We start from the raw sequence: 18,956 nt of genomic DNA on the forward strand, positions 1-18,956 counted from the left end.
CACTGAAAGTTGGGGATTTATTTGTTATAGCAGCTAGTCTTACCCTAATAAAAACAGTCCTTCAATGTGTTTGTGTGCAGATATAAGAGAATAAAACTGAATTTCAACAAATCTTACTTTTTGTGGTTCATTTCACACACTTCCATCTTCCTTGTAACATAGCAAAATGTTATTTATCTGTTATTAACAACTGCAGTGATAGCTAAATTTATTTTTGGAATATCTAGAATTGTTAATAATGTCTTCTGAAAGAGCAGTGACTTTTGGGGGAAAGAAATGCAATTTAATGGGAAAGAATTTTCTTCTGGGGCCTCAAATTGCCAGTAATAAAATCATTAATCTCAAGGAAATGTCAATAAGAAGTGAACAAATAGAACATAACCAGCCATACTCTCATCCTGTCTCAATTATCCTTTCTCTACATATCTCAAAAGCTCCGATTCATTAAAAAATCTTATTAACACTATCTGATAACTTGTACACAATTACCCTTCATAAGGTCATTTATCAGGCAACTCCTTAAAACTGAAAAACTCCTGATGTTCTAAAGGAATGATGGCAATGATGAAATTTCAGATGATATGACAAAAAAAAATTAAGGAAGAAATTCTGGAAATACACCCGCCTAATATCTGTCAAACCATAAAATGCAGGTGACATCATTCTTTACTACTATTCTTCAGGCTGATTCTGATTTCATTTAAGCTTTGTATTGCCCCACCAATTCAGGTCTGTGTATTCAATAACTGGATTGGAAAAGAAATAAACTGGCATCAATTGATGGAAAGTCTTTATTTCTTCTACATTAATAGACCCCATCCTAGTAATTAGAACAAAAAAAAGTTAGGATTTGGGAATTGTATGCAACCCTAAGGCTTACCCTGTACAATGGGCTGTGGAAACAAAAAAAGGTATTAGATATGACATCAACTCTCTAAAAACTCAACATTAATGAAAAACCAACATGCAATCTCTATGACAAATTGAGACTTTTCTTTTGAGTGCCAGACCTATGTGTCTAGCTAGCCGCTGGACTTTTCTTACTACGGTATTCTATAGGCATCTGACAACACTCAACATGTCCAAAACTGACACCATCTTCCCCCTTCATCACCCACTCTGTCTCATTCATGCATTCCTGATCTTGTCGAATGGCCCCAAGATATTTCTAATGCCCAGATGAGAAACATGAAATTCGCCATCCTCTTTTCACTATTACCTACACACAAACACATACACACACACACACACACATACACACACACTTATTTCCCAGCCTTATAGATTATAACATCAATAAATATCTCTCAAATTGAATCTCCTCTCTGCACCCCTACTATGTCAGACAACATACCATCTTTCACCTGAGTTAGGCAGCATTCCAAAACCACATCCTCATTGCTTGCAAAGTTCTTTCTAAAACACATGCCTTTTACCCTATTACCCTTTAACAGAAACCTGAAGGCCTCCAGGATAACACTGTATATCCTTGGTATACAGGTCATTTATTTTCTGATCCCAGTGATTTGCTCTGCCTCTGTCTCTTGCCACTTTCTCACACATGCTCTGCATCCCAGCCTTATTAAAATCAAGAGCAAATCAAATAAAGAATAAATTCAAAACTAAAATTAAATCTACTAGGAATTCTTTGCACACCCTACGCTGTTCTGTGTTTCCATATTTTCACACGTTACAATCATTCTGCCTTCCTGGAATGTCTTTTCCCTCCCCCATCTGTCTGGCTAACACTTACTGGTAACTGCAGACTCAGTTAAAGCATTACCTTGATGCTTCTTTGATCCACCCACAAGTGAGAGGTGCCTTCCTCTGTACACACACATCATGGGATGCATACCTCACCTGGCACTAACAACATTGATGCAATTGTTGATTGATATAATAGTCACTCTTGCTAAACTCTTGTTTATCCCTCCATTCTTAGCACTTGAAACAGGGCCTGGCATAAAATACACCATAAAATAAATCAATTGTATTTGTAACTTTAAAAATCAGATATAAAATAAATCTCATTTTGTTTTATTATCATTGGTTTTTGGTTTGGTTTTGCTTTGTTTGGTAAAAGTGGTGAGGGTGTCTTTGGATGACAGTAACTATATTAGTCATAGATATATTATAATTTTACCTGGTGATAATCTGTGCACCTTACATCAATAGAATGTTATAATTGCCTTGACTATTTCTAGAAAATTCCAAGTCAATCTTTTACCTACTGAAGGCTCAGATTTCTAAAACAGGTAAAATTACAGCACTTGGTATAACTCAGTTGGATTAAAAGAAAAGCCCACTTTCGTTCCCTATGTGAAAAAAAGGTTTATCCAGAAAATATTTTGGAAAAAAAAAAGGAGACATTTAGGAATAAATTAAATGATCCATAAATGAATACAAACCATCAAATGGCATGTTTTCTCTGATTTCACAGTATCATACATGAAAATAAATGTGAGGAAGGAGAAATATGACAATGAAAGCTTATTGTCATCCTCTGGTTTTCCATTTGAAGCATCATGAGCACAGACTACAACTGTGTTTCTTGAGGAAGCAGTTATTCCTAATAGAAAAAAAACTTGTTCAAATGTCTGTGTATGTGTGTACCTTATTTTACACATGAAGTCAGTGTGATCAAGGAATATTTCATCTCTTTACCTTATTTTACTTTCTTGAAGAAAAAAATCATTTTTAAACAGTAAAAATAAAACACATGCATTTTTCTCCATGAATAAAAATAGGACTATCATTGATTTAAAAAACAGAAAGAAAATGAAAGAGAAAGGTAATATTAACCCCTCATTCTAAAAATGTTTTAAATCAGCATATTCTGAGTAAGACTACCCTTGAACATAGAAGAAAAGGGAAGTGACTGCATCGTGCGACTTTTAGGTGCCAGATCTTATATTTTCTATCCTTGAGTATTAGTCCGTTCTCATGCTGCTATAAAGAACTGCCTGAGACTGGGCAACATATGAAGGAAAGAGGTTTAATTGACTCACAGTTCCACATGGCTGGAGAGGCCTTGGGAAACATACAATCATGGCAGAAGGGTAAGCAAACACATCCTTCTCACACGGCGGCAGGAAGGAGAAGTGCCGAGCCAAGCGGGGAAAATCCCCTTATAAAACCATCAGATCTCAGAGAATTTACTCACTATAATGAGAACAGCATGGGGGGACCACTCCCATGATCTAATCACCTCCCATGAGGTCCCTCCCCCAGTGTGGGGATTACAATTCATATTACAATTCAAGATGAGATTTGGGTGGGGACACAGAGCCAGACCATATTACCTTGGTTGACTAACACATAGTGGGCACTAGATCTGTTTTTGTGGAATGTTTTACTGAATAGTTTTGTTTAGTGAATGAATTAATGATGATTAACGAGGAAATAAGTTAAATAGGGGTATAGAATCTGCATTATATGTAAATATTTAAAATTTAAAGAAGAAAATACATTGAGTTCTTAGGTATTAGCATAGCTTATATGAAAGAAGTCTTTTGGTTGAAGAAGGTAGGAAAGGCATGGTAGGGAAGGTTAGAGAAGGAATTCTGGAAGTGTTAAGGATTATAATCTGCTTTCAGAAAGAGAACTGGGGAACTGCCGGCAGAAAAAAAGAAAAAAAAAAAAGTAGTGGCAAATGTTGAACTGATTCAGACGTACCAGAAGAGAGAAATTTAGGAGAAAAGACTTGGAAAGGATTCTTTCTTCCTAGATAAATCAAAGCCAAAGGCAGTTGTAAAATTGAGTAATCATTTACGAGTTTTGCTATCAAAATGCCCTAGAACATGGAGAATCAATGCAAAGCAAAGGAATGTTTTGGTCCACATTAAAATCAATGGGAGCATTCAAAGATGAGCTTTCTGAGCTACTCGGTAATCTTTTTATTTGTCTCTGATTAGGGCCTTCTTGCAGTTCCAGTTCCAAAGAGTTAGCATTTTTCTCACAATACCTATGCTGTCCTTCTCTCCTTACTGTCAGCACAAACCCCTGCCAAAAACGTTATTGAAAAAAGCAGGAGCCATAAGAAACATAATAGTCTTCTTTTTAATTTATATAAAGTTATGAGGTACAAGTGCAATTTCTTTACATGTATCAATTGTATAATGGTCAGGGCTTTTAGGGTAACTGTGGCCTGAATAACATATATTGTACTCATTAAGAATTTCTCATCATCCACTCTCTCCCATGCCTTCACCCTCCCATGTCTCCAATGTCTATCATTCCACTCTCTACATCCATGTGTACACGTTTTTTTTAACACCCACTTATGAGTGAGAATATTTGATATTTGTCTTTCTGTGTCTGGGTTGGTTCACTTAAGATAATGGATTCCAATTCCATCCATGTTGCTGCAAAAGACATGATTTCATTCTTTTTTATGGCTGAGTAGCATCCCATTGTGTATATATGCCACATGTTCTTTATCCAGTCATCCACTGATGGACAATTAGATTGATTCTATCTTTGCAATTGTGAATAGTGCTGCAATAAACATACGAGTGCAGGTATCTTTTTGGTGTAAAGATTTATTTTCTTTTGGTACATATCCAGTAGCAGGATTGCCAGATCAAATGCTAGTTCTATTTTTAGTTGTTTGAGAAATCTCCATATTGTTTTCCATTGAGGTTGTACTAACCTACATTCCCACCAACAGTGTACAAGAGTTCCCTTTTCTCCACATCCTTACCAACATCTGTTATTTTTTGTCTTTTTAATGGCCATTCTGATTGTTGTGAGATGATATCTCATTGCAGTTTTAATTTGCATTTCTCTGATGATTAGTGATGTCAAGTATTTTTTCATATACTGTTGGCCATTTGTATGTATTCTTTTGAAAAATATCTATTCATGTCCTTTGCCCACTTTTTAATGGAGTTATTTTGTTGTTGTTGAATTGGGTGCCTTATAAATTCTAGATATTAGTCCTCTGTTGAATAAATAGTTTGCAAATACTTTCTTCCATTCTTCAGGTCATCTGTTCACTCTGTTGGTTCTTTCTTTTGCTGTATAGAAGCTTTTAGTTTAATTAAGTTCCACTTGTCTGTTTTTATTTTTGTTGCCTCAGCTTTTGAGGTCTTTGTCATGAATTCTTTGCCTAGACCAATGTCCAAAAGAGTTTTTCCTAGATTTTCTCCTAGTATTTTTATAGCTTCAAGTCTTATGTTTAAGCTAATCCATGTTGAGTTGATTTTTGTATATGACAAGAGATAGGGGGTCCTGTTTCGTTCTTCTGCATATGGCAATCCAATTATCCCAGCATCAATTATTGAAAAAGGTCTCCTTTCCCCAATATATGTTCTTACTGGCTTTTTCAAAGATCAGCTGGCTGTAAATACGTGGCTTTATTTCTGGATTATCTATTCTGTTCCATTAATCAATATGTCTATTTCTTATACCAGTACTGTGCTGTTTGGGTTAATATAGCTTTGTAATATAACTTGAAGTCAGGTAATGTGATGTCTTCAGCTTTATTCTTTTTGCTTAAGACTACTTTGGCTATTTGGGGTCTTTTTTAGTTCCATATGAATTTTAGAATTGTTTTTCTAATTCTGTAAAAAATGACATTGGTATTTTGATAAGAATGGCATTGAGTCTGTAGATTGCTTTGGGCAAAGTGGTCATAGAAACGTGACAGCCTTCAGTTGCCCTTCTCTCCCATCCACCTCCAGACTAAACCACTATGGCACCTGGTTCTTACCTGCACCTCTATCACCTCAGAGAATTGATCATTTGCTCCTTCCTGATCACACATATGTTTCAATCATGTACATTGAAGTAGATTCTAAATTTTTGCTATCACTAACAATGTCTTATACCAATCCCTTTGTGTTCTTGAACACAACTGGAATTACCTATTATTAGCTATATTAGTTCATTTGATGTCTCACCAACTTGTACTGTATAAACTTTGAAAAAGTTGAGCTGCCATACTGTCTAGGTCAGAGAAAAAAGACGTATCAGCAGTTCTAACTTTTCCCAGTGATACATTTACTGATCTCACCTTTACAGAGATCTAACTGGTGTGACTGATTATTCAGCAAAGTTTGCTGATGTTACTTAGATGTGGTCGATAGAGGGTAATGCAAACAGACAGCTGAATATGAAGAGCCTAATACTTGCTCTGTAAATTGTTCATGGCATTATGAGAACATTTGTTCTCCTAAAAGCTCAGGATGCCAACTCCTTCTTAATAAAACATTAGTTTAGCTCTATTGAGTTGCAATTAACCTCTTTGTCATGGACGGCCTAATCTTAAAAATAAAAAGAAGTCACAGAGGCAGTTAAATCAATCTACTAGACTGCAACACAAGATTCTAATCTATAAGAAAAAAGCTTAGGTAAACAATTATACTCTTGGCCAAAGAGACTACATAGTATAATTACTCATATTTCATCTGTTGTTTCCTCTCTAAAGAAAACCATTGGCTTCCACAAGGAGAAGCTTGCTATTTTGGCTGTTATTTTTTATTCTATGGGATTTTTTTCGTCTCAATTATTGGCAAGAAGATGCCATAACTATTTGGCACAAGATATTTCACACTGTAATTATCTTGGCAGTTTTGGAGTCTGTTTGAAAATACTGTACAGTATAAATGGGCAGAGATTTAGGCCATCTCTTTTAGAACACATACGATAATCAACAGAATGGATTTCTTGGCTGTAATTTTCCTCTTTGTATTATTATAATGTATTGGGTACCACTGACTGATTACCTGAACAACAATATCAAGACCTCAATATCAGGAACAAAAAATAACAGGAACACTTTGCCCCCTTAAATTATTATCAGTTAGTTTATTTGGTTCAAAGCAGCATAATTCTGTCCGAATGAAAGTATTCTCAACCTGTGCTTTGTTTTTGTGGGGAAAAAAGAAAGCAGGGGATTGAGGTAGTTAAACCTCAACAATAAGTCTCCACTGAGAAGCACGGGGCAGCATGGGTGCAATAGAGAGAACGTGGGATTTGAAATCAGTCAGACGCTGAGCGCCAGAATCTTCAACAGTAAAATGGAGACAACGATACTAATTTTCAGAATTATAGAAATGACCAATAATGAATACAAAGTTCTTGGCATATATTAACTACTCCATCAACACTGGCTTCCTTCCCTTTCGATGGGTTTTGCAACCATCCATCATGGTATAATTCAAAGGTATTGTTGACATTACCCAGTGCCAGTCAGTTTAAAGACCAAACATCAATTGAGAATCAAAGTTTGGTAATCATAGATCGATTACAAGGAAGAGATACGTTCAAATTAGTTGGCTGCCATCACATGTTGTAGTTATTTTCCCAGATATGATTCAGAAATAAAATTCAGAATGAGTCCATTTATTTAAGTCTTTCAATCATATGTCTAAGTTTCTTGGTAAAAATATTGATACAAGTAGGAGATTAATGTTAATTCTGGTCAATTTTGGCAAATCCTCAGAGGACTTGGACCCTTGTTCCAATCACCTGGCCCGTTTTCATGTTAAGAAGGTAAAAAGTCCTTGCTCTGGGATTACATTCTAATTTTGCCAGTGTGTAGATTCACTTGTCTGTTCTGAATGTTAAAACACTATTTCTTGTATGCTGGCAGAATTTTTATCAATGAAGTATTTCTTCAAAATTTTGCAAACACCCTTGTAAACATCCTCAACTCCCAGATATTTGAAGTCCCTGAGTCTTCTCTTATTCATTTGACCAAATTTCAACATTGGATAAACATAACTTTTCACTTACTTCTGCATCTATACCTCTTTGACTAAATATGAGTGGATTAAAACACAGTATTATGCTCATAGATAACTAGTGAAATTTACGACTACTAGCCTGAAATGGACCTTTGTGCGGCTCAGAAATCCTGCTGTTTCTCTTGTCCGCTCACTATTCCACTCTCTTAGATAACCAGTTCTGACACACTCCACTCTTCTCACACCCTTTGCCATCTCTACTCTCAGTTGATAACTGGGATTCCTGTTTTTACTGAGACAACGGGAGCAATCAAAAGAAAGCTTCCACTATATATTTACTTGTTTGCCTCCCCCACTAGAATGTGACAGAAGAGACTTTGTATCTCCAGAACCTAGAATCATGCCTGCACCATATTCCCAATTTTTGGTTGGGAAAAAAAATAGATAAATGTAAGACAAGGAGGATAAAATATTCCCATAAGAGTCCTGAACAGGCTCAGGTTAAGTAACTCTGGTGCCCAAAACTGAATCAACAGCAAGTCTACTCCATCCAAGTTCAATGATCTACACCCAAATTATTTTGATATCATGGTGTTATCATGTCATCTCATCCATTATTTCCCAAAAGTTCCATGGTTCCTTTACTTGATTTAAAAAGTTGAAAGATAGGTGCTTATGCCAATATTTTAAAACATACTTTCCTACACTGCTAGCTTCAAGATATAGGATGATGACTTAATGGCATAAATATTTTATTTCTATTGAATTTTTCATCTTAAATGTACAGTTCACATGAATAATAGAAAGTAGCTCATACACACCATTCATAGTTACATTTTACAATACTTTTTCGGTAATCTGCTGTGTGTTTGGAAGATACAGAGAAGTCTCAAAAGTCTATTTAAAATAAGCTAATCTACAGATTCTGGCACTGGAAAGAGATCTTTTTCTCTAATGCTTTTCACAATGGGGTCTGATTTTCCCTATAAATTCTAATTTACATGTCTATCAAACTCATAGTTAAAAAATCAAGTGGTCTGAGTTGTCTGGAGCTTTTTCAAATATCATTTTGTATAAAAATGAATTATTCATTTCAAAGAGACTGAGCCTTACAAAGAGTTCTGTGATTCTGATGTGGGGATGCAGATAAATGGAGAAGCATTAATTTCAGAAAGAAAAGCCAACACTTCAATACCAGCACCCTTTCCCCAACTTCACTGCAAAATGTTGCCAACTCTGAGTTTCCATAAATAGATATGTAGTTACTGACACCACCACTTAGGTTCAGCAGGTCAAAACTGCTGCAAAAGTACTGTACTTTCTTTGGCCAACTTCATCTGTGCCATGAAATCACTTAAAGTAAATGAGAGAAAACAATAATCATCTAGTGCAAATACAAATACATATTTTTGAGAGGAAAAGACTATGATCAAAGCTTTTTACTCAGTCTGATTAACATTCATGTATGAATATGTTAGGTCACAAATCAGATGCCAATCATTTCTCTTTTGTTTAAAAATATATAACTTTAAGATATAGACCATTGTTAGCTGTAGAATTTTTTTGTTTTTAATTTTTTGGGGTACATAGTAGCTGTATATATTTATAGGTATATGAGATGTTTTGATACAGGCATGCAATGCATAATGGTCACATCATGGAGAATGAGGTATACATCCTCTCAAGCATTTATCCTTTGTGTTACAAACAATCCAATTAAACTCTTTTAGTTATGTAAAAATGAAAACAATTGACATCAGGGACATAAAGAGTAGAAGGATGGTTACAAGAGGCTGGGAAGGGTAGTTGGGGAGTAGGATGGGGAGATGGTTAATGGGTACAAGAAAAAATAGTTAGAATATTATAGGCTTTTTATAGATGTTCCTTATCCAACTAGAGAAGTTCCTCTCTATTCAGACTTTACTGAGAGCTTTTATCATGAACAAGTGCTGGATTTCATCAGGTGCTTTCTCTGTGCTGACTGGCATAACCATGACTTTTCTTCATCATTTTGTGAATTACATTTTTATATGGTAGATTACAGCAATTGGTTTTTGCATGTTAAACCAGCCTTGCATAAGTGGGATAAACCCCACTTGGTTGTCATAATTCTTTTTAGATATTGTTGGATTCAATTTTTGTAGAGGATTTTGAACCTATATTCATGAAACACATTGGTTTGGGAGGCCGAGGTGGGTGGATCACGAGGTCAGGAGATCAAGACCATCCTGGCTAACACAGTGAAACCCCGTCTCTACTAAAAATACAAAAAAAAAAATTAGCCGGGCATGGTGGCGGGCACCTGTAGTCCCAGCTACTCCGGAGGCTGAGGCAGGAGAATGGCATGAACCCGGGAGGCGGAGCTTGCAGTGAGCCGAGATGGCACCACTGCACTCCAGCCTGGGGGACAGAGTGAGACTCCGTCTCAAAAAAAATAAAAAATAATAAATAATAAAATATGTACATATATATGTCTGTAGTTTTCCTTTCTTGTAATGTCTTTTTCTGGTTTTTTTTTTTTTTTTTTTTTTGAGACGGAATCTTGCTCTGTCACCCAGGCTGGAGTGCAGTGGCGCAATCTCGGCTCACTGCAAGCTCCGCCTCCCGGGTTCATGCCATTCTCTTGCCTCAGCCTCGCCGAGTAGCTGGGACTACAGGCGCCCGCCACCACGCCCGGCTAATTTTTTGTATTTTTTTAGTAGAGACGGGGTTTCACCGTGGTCTTGATCTCCTGACCTCGTGATCCGCCCACCTCGGCCTCCCAAAGTGCTGGGATTACAAGCGTGAGCCACCGTGCCCGGCCTCTTTTTCTGGTTTTGCTATATGGGTAGTGCTTGCCTCAGAATAAGTTAAGAGAGCTCCCGCTGCTTCTATTATCTGGAAAAGACTGGAAGAACTGCTATTATTTCTTCCCTAAATGTATGGTAGAGCTTACCAATGAAACCATCTGCACCTGTTCTTTTCTTGGTTTTGGAAGATTATTAATTATTGTTAATTTTTTAAATAAATAAAGCACAAATGAAGTTTATCTATTTTTCCTTCTGTTAAGTTTTGGTAGTTTGCATGTTTCAAGGAACTGGTCTGTTTCATCCAATTTATCAATGGTAGCTATAGAGTTGTTCACAGTAGCCCTTTACTCTGCTTGAATGTCCATGTCTTTAATTTCTGATATTGGTAATTTGTGTCTTTACCCTTTTTTCTCAGTTAGCCTGGCTAGAGGTTTACTAACTTTAATGACCTGTTCAAAGAACCAGCTTTGGGTTTTTGTGATTTTCTCTAATGTTGTCCTATTGCCTAGCTCATTGATTTCTGCTGCAAGGTTTATTATTTCTTGTCTTCAGTTTGCTTTGGTTTAAATTGTTTTTCTTTATCTAGTTTTGTAAGGTAGAATCTTAGGTTATTGATTTTATGTCTTTCTTCTTTTCTAATATATGCATTTAATGTTACATATTTCCCTTAAGCACTGCTTTTGCTGCATCTCACAAATTTGATAAACTGTATTTTCATTTTTCTTTAGTTAAAAATATTTTTCTAACTTATCTTAAGGCTGCTTCTTTGATTTATTTAGAAACATGTTTAATTTCCAAATATTTTGGGATCTTCCAGATATCTTTCTGTTACTCATTTCTAGTTTAATTCTACTTTGGTCTGAGAACATACTTTTTAAGATTTATATTTTTTAAAATTTATTAAGGTAGGTTTTACGGCCCAGAGTGTGATCTCTCTGGTGAATGCTCCACTCCATGTGAGGTGAAGAATATGTATTCTTTGGCTGTTAGATGGAGCACCATGAATTTTAAAACAAACAAATGAGCATTAAACCTAAATATTATTAGAAGACTGTTCAGTTTAAAAGTAGTATTTGTAGTTATCTTAAATTTCCCAGGCACTGAGTCTATGTGTAAAGGCATAGAACAGGGAGTATGGGTCCAAATTGAATACTTTATTCAATCTTCAAAGTACAAATAAATTGTTCTCTGTCATACTTTGAATGGTTTGCACACTGTAAAAATTATCCTCTTGCAATTTGATGTTAACCAGAAACTGTGCAGATACAATATTATATATGTGAGTTCCTATGCAAGGAATAAACTTACTGTGATTTTTTCTATAATTATGATTACAGTTGGAAAGATTAAAGTTTCTATGCCAGTTTTTTAAAAAGAAGTAAGGAAAGGCGATGTTTGCCAAATGCAAAGAGGAAGACATTTTATTTTTAGTTTCCTAAGAGATTATTAAAAATAACATTTCATAAAAACTACTTCTAAGGTTATTTGAAATTCTTCATTTATATGACACCAGTTTCTAATTTAAACATAATTGGAGAGAATAAATTGGGAATAAACTACATAGAAAAGGAGGTAAAAGCAAATGCCACTGACCAGTGGTTTCTATAGCAGTCTCTTTGACTATTATAGTCAATAAGACTACAGTCAGAAGGTTTGCATTTTGCCAGCCACTCTCCTGGTGACAAAATTATTCTTTCCATAATCTAGCAACATCTACTCTAGGGACTACACAACAAAATAAATAAAAATTGAAAAGTAACTTGAAAAAGTCAACTATTACAATTTTAATTCAACAAAATTCAATCAGCTAACCAACTGAGCTCTAGTTAGATTTCACCCAAACCATTCCACCAATTGTTACGTTTTGGCTCTAAAGCTCACCATGGTATGAGGTGTTGAAATTCCAATCATATTGATTCAAAATTAACAATGCGCAGCCAGGCACATGGCCCATGCCTGTAATCCCAGCACTTTGGGAGGCCAAGGTGGGCAGATAAGTTGAGCCCAAGTGTTTGAAACCAGCCTGGGCAACATGGCGAAACCCTGACTCTACAAAAAATAGAAAAATTAGCCAGGTATGGTGGCGCACACCTATAGTCCCAGCTACTCAGGAGGCTGAGGTGGGGGGATCACTTGAGACTGGCAGATGGAAATTACCGTGAGCTGAGATGACACCACTACACTCCAGCCTGAGCAACAGAGTGAGACCTTGACTAAAAACAAAACAAAAAAAATGCTCTATAAAATTTCTTACTCGTGCTATAAGTTAACCAATCTATATTTCAACTTTGGATAGCCATGCTATTTCTATTCCAACAATATGATTGAATAAAACAGATTCCAAGAATGAAGCAAAAGAAAGGCCACATAGTAGAATTTTGTTTTCCAGTTCAACCAGCGGAGGTAAAATAAGAAGAAGATCTTTTAGCAACAGCCTAATTTTTCAGTGTAGTAATTCTTTTGAAAATTACCTTTTGTTGAATCATCCTCTATTGGCTGTTTGAACAACGTAATATCCTTGAAAGTACACAGGAACAAGACCACCTTTTCATGTTCATTTCTTATTGGTGCAATTTGCATATAAAACCAAACAGGGGTTCCTGTAACAGAAAGAAGTGGGGGAAAGGACATTAGAGTGTGGCACAGCCACAGCAGTGGTTTGGTCTCCTGGCTTCCTTCTTCCTTCAGCTGCCAACAGCTATGCCAGGAATCAACACCAAAACAGCAGTATATTAATTACTACAAACGATCCATAAACCTTTAATTTTGTATCAACTACCAGTTGTTCAAATTTAATAAACACAGTATTCAAGCCAAAATATCAAAATTCTAAAGTAAAGCACAGGCTGTCATTTCACAATGCAGGAACACAAAGGCAGTCTTGCTACTTAAGCAATCCCAGCAACACCTGTAGGTCTGGGTCCCTCAACCACTGTTGCTCTCACCAACTTTCTTCTGAGAGTCTTACCAATTGTGATCACTCCTATCTGCTTCTCTCGTCATGTCACTTTGACAAGTGTTTCCAATTAACTGCAACAGCCATTCCTGATCTTCTAATAAGCATTCCTCTTGGAGGAACATCTAAAATACTGTTTCTATCCCAAGGCTCTCTCATCAGTCAGATAGACTTATATGATAGCTCCGTGGCTTTGACTGCATCCCCACATCAGAGAGAGAGGATGTCAGCAAAACTTGATGCCTGATGTACACAGAGCTCTACCTGAAACTGTTAAGGCAGGCTGAAGGAAAAAAAGACATGTCCCCAGCCTTTGAGGTCCCCAGGCATCTTTTTGAGCCACTGCTTCCTACCTCCCTCACTCAAAGAGCATGAAGCTGGACTCTTATCACCACGTTCTTCAAAGGATAGCTACTGCAGACTCTGCCCTCTAGGACAGAGGGTATCAAAGTATTCAAGGCTTACTATTTGGACAAGTCAGGAACTGGTATATAACAAATAGAAATATGTGAAGGCACCAAGAAATGCCTTCAAAGGTGTAATTATCTGTTAGGTGATAAAACACTGAAGGAAGGTTCCATTACAATCAAAGAGACACATTTACATTACAATCAAAGAGACACGTTTCTCATCATATTCTCTTCAAGCCACAGTGCAGTAAAGCCCCTCCAAATATTCTATTTTAAGACATAAAGGTTTTTGTAAGGTTTAGGATCTGGGGAGTGAAACGTGCAGCTATTAATAGTCTGTAGGTAAGACCCTAGCCTTTTACTAGCTTCCATTGAGAACTGAATAAGAAGCACTTCTATTCCCATGGCCTAAAAAAATAAAAAATAAAAAAGTCACCTAATGTCACCACAAAGGGGAATTTTTCATTTGGACAGGATGAGATAACTACCAAGCTCAAGAAGTCAGAGAATTAGAGAAAGGAGATTTCTATGGGACTATTCAGCTGTGACAATCAGGTTTTCTGCAACCCCAGGGGGCCTATGGAAGGACGTGGCCCTTTCCAAAATGATGGTAGAATGAGACAGGGACCTCAGAAATAATCACATCATCTCCCCGAGAGGCTTGTTCATTTTTTTCTGTTTTCATATTTTACACAGCGTGTCCAGGAACTGTGAGTGATGTGCACGGTTTTACAAATCACCAGACCCAGACGTTAGTGGATACCTGGCCTGTGGCTATTCCAACACAGTGAGCTTAAGGCAGAAGGGTCATAAACAAAGAAAAAGGGGCACTAAAAAAAGTAATTTTCCAAGGTCTGTTAGAAATGCGAACAGAAAGAGATGATGTTAGATTTCATGCCTTCCTGTGAAAACCGCAACTTTTCAAATTCTGGCACAGAGTCTGGGCTCTCTTTAAAACTGCTTTAGATATGAAGGTAATTGTTTTTCAACTTTCCAAGCCACAGGGTCATTTTTCCCCAAGTAGCCTGAGTATCTGCCAAGTATCTGGTGACAGATTCTTCATATTCTGGATTTGGGGTTCAGGGGGCTGGGGAGTCTGGGAGGGTTAAGCAGAGGAACCTGCCGCCGCTGAATCTCGGTGCAGTGTTCCAGCATTGATACTGATGACTTGGAGGAGCCTCGGCTGTCAGTTCTGCCTTTGAGTATACATATATATATATATATATATATATATATATATTTTTTTTTTTTTATATATTTTTTTTTTTTATTATATATATATATATATTTTTTTTTTTTTTTTTTTTTTTTGAGATGGAGTCTCGCTGTTTCCTCCAGGCCCGACTGCAGTGGCGCGATCTGGGCTCACTGCAAGCTCCACCGCCCGGGTTCACACCATTCTCCTGCCTCAGCCTCCCGAGTAGCTGGGACTACAGGCACCCACCACCACGCCCGGCTAATTTTTTCTATTTTTAGTAGAGACGGGGTTTCACCGTGTTAGCCAGGATGGTCTCAATCTCCTGACCTCGTGATCTGCCCGCCTCGGCCTCCCAAAGTGCTGGGATCACAGGCGTGAGCCACCGTGCCTGGCCAGAAAGAGCTATTTTAAGCTCAGAGCTACCATTTATTTCCCCACAGTAGAAACAGCCCCCTATTAATCAGAGCACTGGACCTACAGAAGACTGCACACTAAAATTTCAATGGTTATGCATATTCAATCAGATGCCGCAATTCCCCCATTTGCAAAATGGTGTTTAACCTAATTGCTTAAAGGAAGTATTGGGAGAACTTGGCACGTAGGCATTCCCAAAACAGTTTTGTACAGACGTGAATTTTTCTACCTAACATTTTTTTTTAAATCACAAAAATATACTTTTCTCAGTTGATGTTAAAAACCTTTCAGCTATTTACAAGACTTTTTAAAAGCTGCATTTAAATAGCAAAACTCCATTATAATACATGGATAACACCTATCCTTCACTAAAGAGGAAAACAAAAACAAAACCCAATGCAGATAGTGCACAGAAAGGAGGCACGAGTTTTAACTTTCAATGCTATGGGGTATATCTCCTATTGGCTATAAGCAGGCACTTATCTGCATAGAGAGTCATCTGGAAAGAACCAGATAGGCCTGAACAATGGTCAGATAATAATTTCAATCCATTAACATAAGGCAAAATATCTAAACTACCTTGGAAGGACTTCTGGAAATGTAAACTTCAAGTAATTACTAACATGATTTAAAGTAAATAAACAGAAATTCCACTAAGATATTTTGTTGTGGTGGTTGTCATTACAGGATCTTGCTCTGTCACCCAGGCTGGAATACAGTAGCATGATCATAGCTCACTGCAGCCTCGAACTCCTGGGCCCAAGCGATCCACCTGCCTCAGCCTCCTGAGTAGCTGGGACTACAGGCATGTGCCTCCATGCCCAGCTATTTTTTTTTTTTTTCGTAGAGGCAGGGTCTTACTATGTCACCTAGGCTTCACTAAGATATTTTTTGAGAAACTCAGGAACTAAGGACTTGTCTTTGGGGCTTTAAAGTCAGGCAAATGTTTGTTTATTTTGCTTAAATGTCAGAGAGTGAACGACCTTAGTTATATAGAATATTCTTACATTATTGCTAAACTTGGAGTACATATCTAAATTATTGAAGGGTTAACAAACCATATGAAAATGAAGGGTTTTTTGATATACAGGTCTCCTACAAATTATCAATATGTACTTAGACTTGGCAAAAAAGACCCAGAAAGCACCTACAGCCTGCCTTTTTTCTTACAGAGGACAGAGCTGACCATTCAGAAGGCATTGTTTTCTAGGTGACAAGCTAGCTGACATTTAGCTATGACTTCAAACTGAAATTCTCTTTGGCCTTGATGTAAAACGAAAAATAAGATAAGCCATTCCTTAAGTAAAATTACTAAAAACAAATGTTTCCATTATCAAGTGCACTACTTTGAGGCAATGCCTCACACTGTTATTCCTTTGTTAGTCTACCAATAAAACGAGAAATCGAATTTTAATTCCAAATATTCCACAGATAAAAAATGTTTCAAGTAAATGGAGAAGATAAATTATGCTCCACAAGATCCAACAGGCACTGAACATGGAACAGATGTTTCCTGTTGAAGTGAGAATGTTTTCCAAACTTGGGAAGAATTTAGTAACCATCAATTTCCATCAAAGATAATAGTGGACTTTGCTATCATTTGCTATTAACAATAAATAAATTGACTCATCTTATGAAGTGACTGTTCATTTCAAAAAACAAAGAAAGAACAATTTGAGGAAACAGCAAAAAGATAAATGTAAGTAACCATGCAAATAAAGTGAATTAGAAAGGGGACTGAGTTGTTGAGTATACTCACTGGTTTTTGTTATGTTGGTTCTTTTCCCTCCAAACTCTGATGGAAAGTCTATATCATGAAATACTATGTCATTATATAATGCATACCTCACCACATACAAATCTCGTCCCAGAGAAAGTTCACAACAATCAACACAAATTTACCAAATGTGAATGACCTGTTCTGAGAACAATGACTACTTCTACTGGGCTTTCTCACAAAAGAGTCAGAGGCTGACAAAAGGCCATATTGGTAGAGATTCCCCTCAAGTAGCTACCACATATTCACATTGCCTATGTTTGTGCAGAAAGGTAATTGCACATATCCAGTGTTAGCCATTACCGTTTCCTTTAACCATAAGAAGAAATTAATACATGTATCTGTCATTTTTAGTTGTTGTCACATAATTATAGGACCTTTATTATAAGCATTAATTACAAAATATTTTGCTGCCTGATACAAAAGTCATATTTAAGATGCATCACATTTTTCTTCCATTCCTCAAAAGGTTGCTTTTCATAGGTAGAATTATTTATTAATTTTATTATCTAATTTCACCAGCAACCTGTGCCCCTGCCAAGAAAAGAAGCAATAGAAGTTTTACATGCTCTCTACATTTTAGCTCCACTATGACTTACCAAACATAATATTAATAAAGAGTTGGCACATCTTATTAATAATTGAGATACCTACTGTTTTTCTTGTACAGAAGAACTTCAAAGCAGTTTGATTCATAGTTGTCAAAAGTTTGCCTGACTTTCTCAATGGTCTTCTTGTCAGTCAATTCCCCATACATAAAACTGGGGGGAAAAAAAACAAACAATCGATTTCACTTTTGTGTTGCCTTTCAAATGCTACAAAAATCATATAGTTGTCTTTGATTAGTCAAATGTGGCTACAAAATATAATGTTGCTCCTACACAAAATAGTCAAATCATGAGAGGCAGTTCTTGCTTTACACAGTTCTTGTATGCACACATTTCAGTCACTGTGGTTTAGTTAAATAACACCAGTTCCACAGCACAGTTCAAATTACAGTTTCCACAGTATGTTAACTGTGAGTAATTGCACAAAGTGCAAGCTTTGCTGCCTGATCTTCAGTCTACAAATCACTGGAAAATAACAGATGCACCTTCAAAACCAGTCACCGACCACATCACTTCTTTCAAAACCTGTCAGTATTGGAAACAGCATGGTTGTTATTCAGTTCACGCACAGACAGAAAAGCATGTAGTCATATTGCCTCCTTTTCTCTCAGTGATAAACCCACATGACATTTTACAAAAATGGATAATCAAAAGCAATAAGCAGCCAACAAAAACTAAAGTCCACCAAAGAAATGAAAAATAATAATGTTGGAAGTGGAATTCAAATTGAACATAAATGAAGTTATAAGAGAAATAGGTGACCATGGAAATGATACTCCTGCCATTTGGGAGACTCTAAATATGCAACCAAAAGGACTTAGTGAAGGTGAACTCATCAGTATAAATGAGGAAAGTGGTTGTGACAAAAAGGATGAAGGTTTCCCAGAGGAGGTGACACCAGTTTAAAAACAAACAAAGGAAGGGATCCAGTTTCAGCTTTCTACATATGGCTAGCCAGTTTTCCCAGCACCATTTATTAAATAGGGAATCCTTTCCCCATTTCTTGTTTTTGTCAGGTTTGTCAAAGACTTAAATGTTAGACCTAAAACCATTAAAATCCTACAAGAAAACCTAGGCAATACCATTCAGGACATAGGCGTGGGCAAGGACTTC

General features: G+C 36.7%; 1 protein-coding gene across 1 annotated transcript in view; it reads right to left on the reverse strand.

Moving 5' to 3' along the window:
* The window catches only part of KCNH5 (potassium voltage-gated channel subfamily H member 5), a 351,733-nt gene that overhangs the window by 291,963 nt on the left and 40,814 nt on the right, over positions 1-18,956 (reverse strand). The window contains exons 3-4 of the mRNA XM_030811835.1: positions 17,890-17,996; positions 12,952-13,080 (exon numbers count right to left, since the gene is read on the reverse strand). Of these exons, the coding sequence (XP_030667695.1) occupies positions 12,952-13,080; positions 17,890-17,996 (236 nt within the window). The remainder of the gene's footprint in view (positions 1-12,951; positions 13,081-17,889; positions 17,997-18,956) is intronic.

The sequence above is a fragment of the Nomascus leucogenys genome, chromosome 1a (assembly GCF_006542625.1).
Source record: "Nomascus leucogenys isolate Asia chromosome 1a, Asia_NLE_v1, whole genome shotgun sequence".
NCBI classification, from domain to species: Eukaryota; Metazoa; Chordata; class Mammalia; order Primates; family Hylobatidae; genus Nomascus; species Nomascus leucogenys.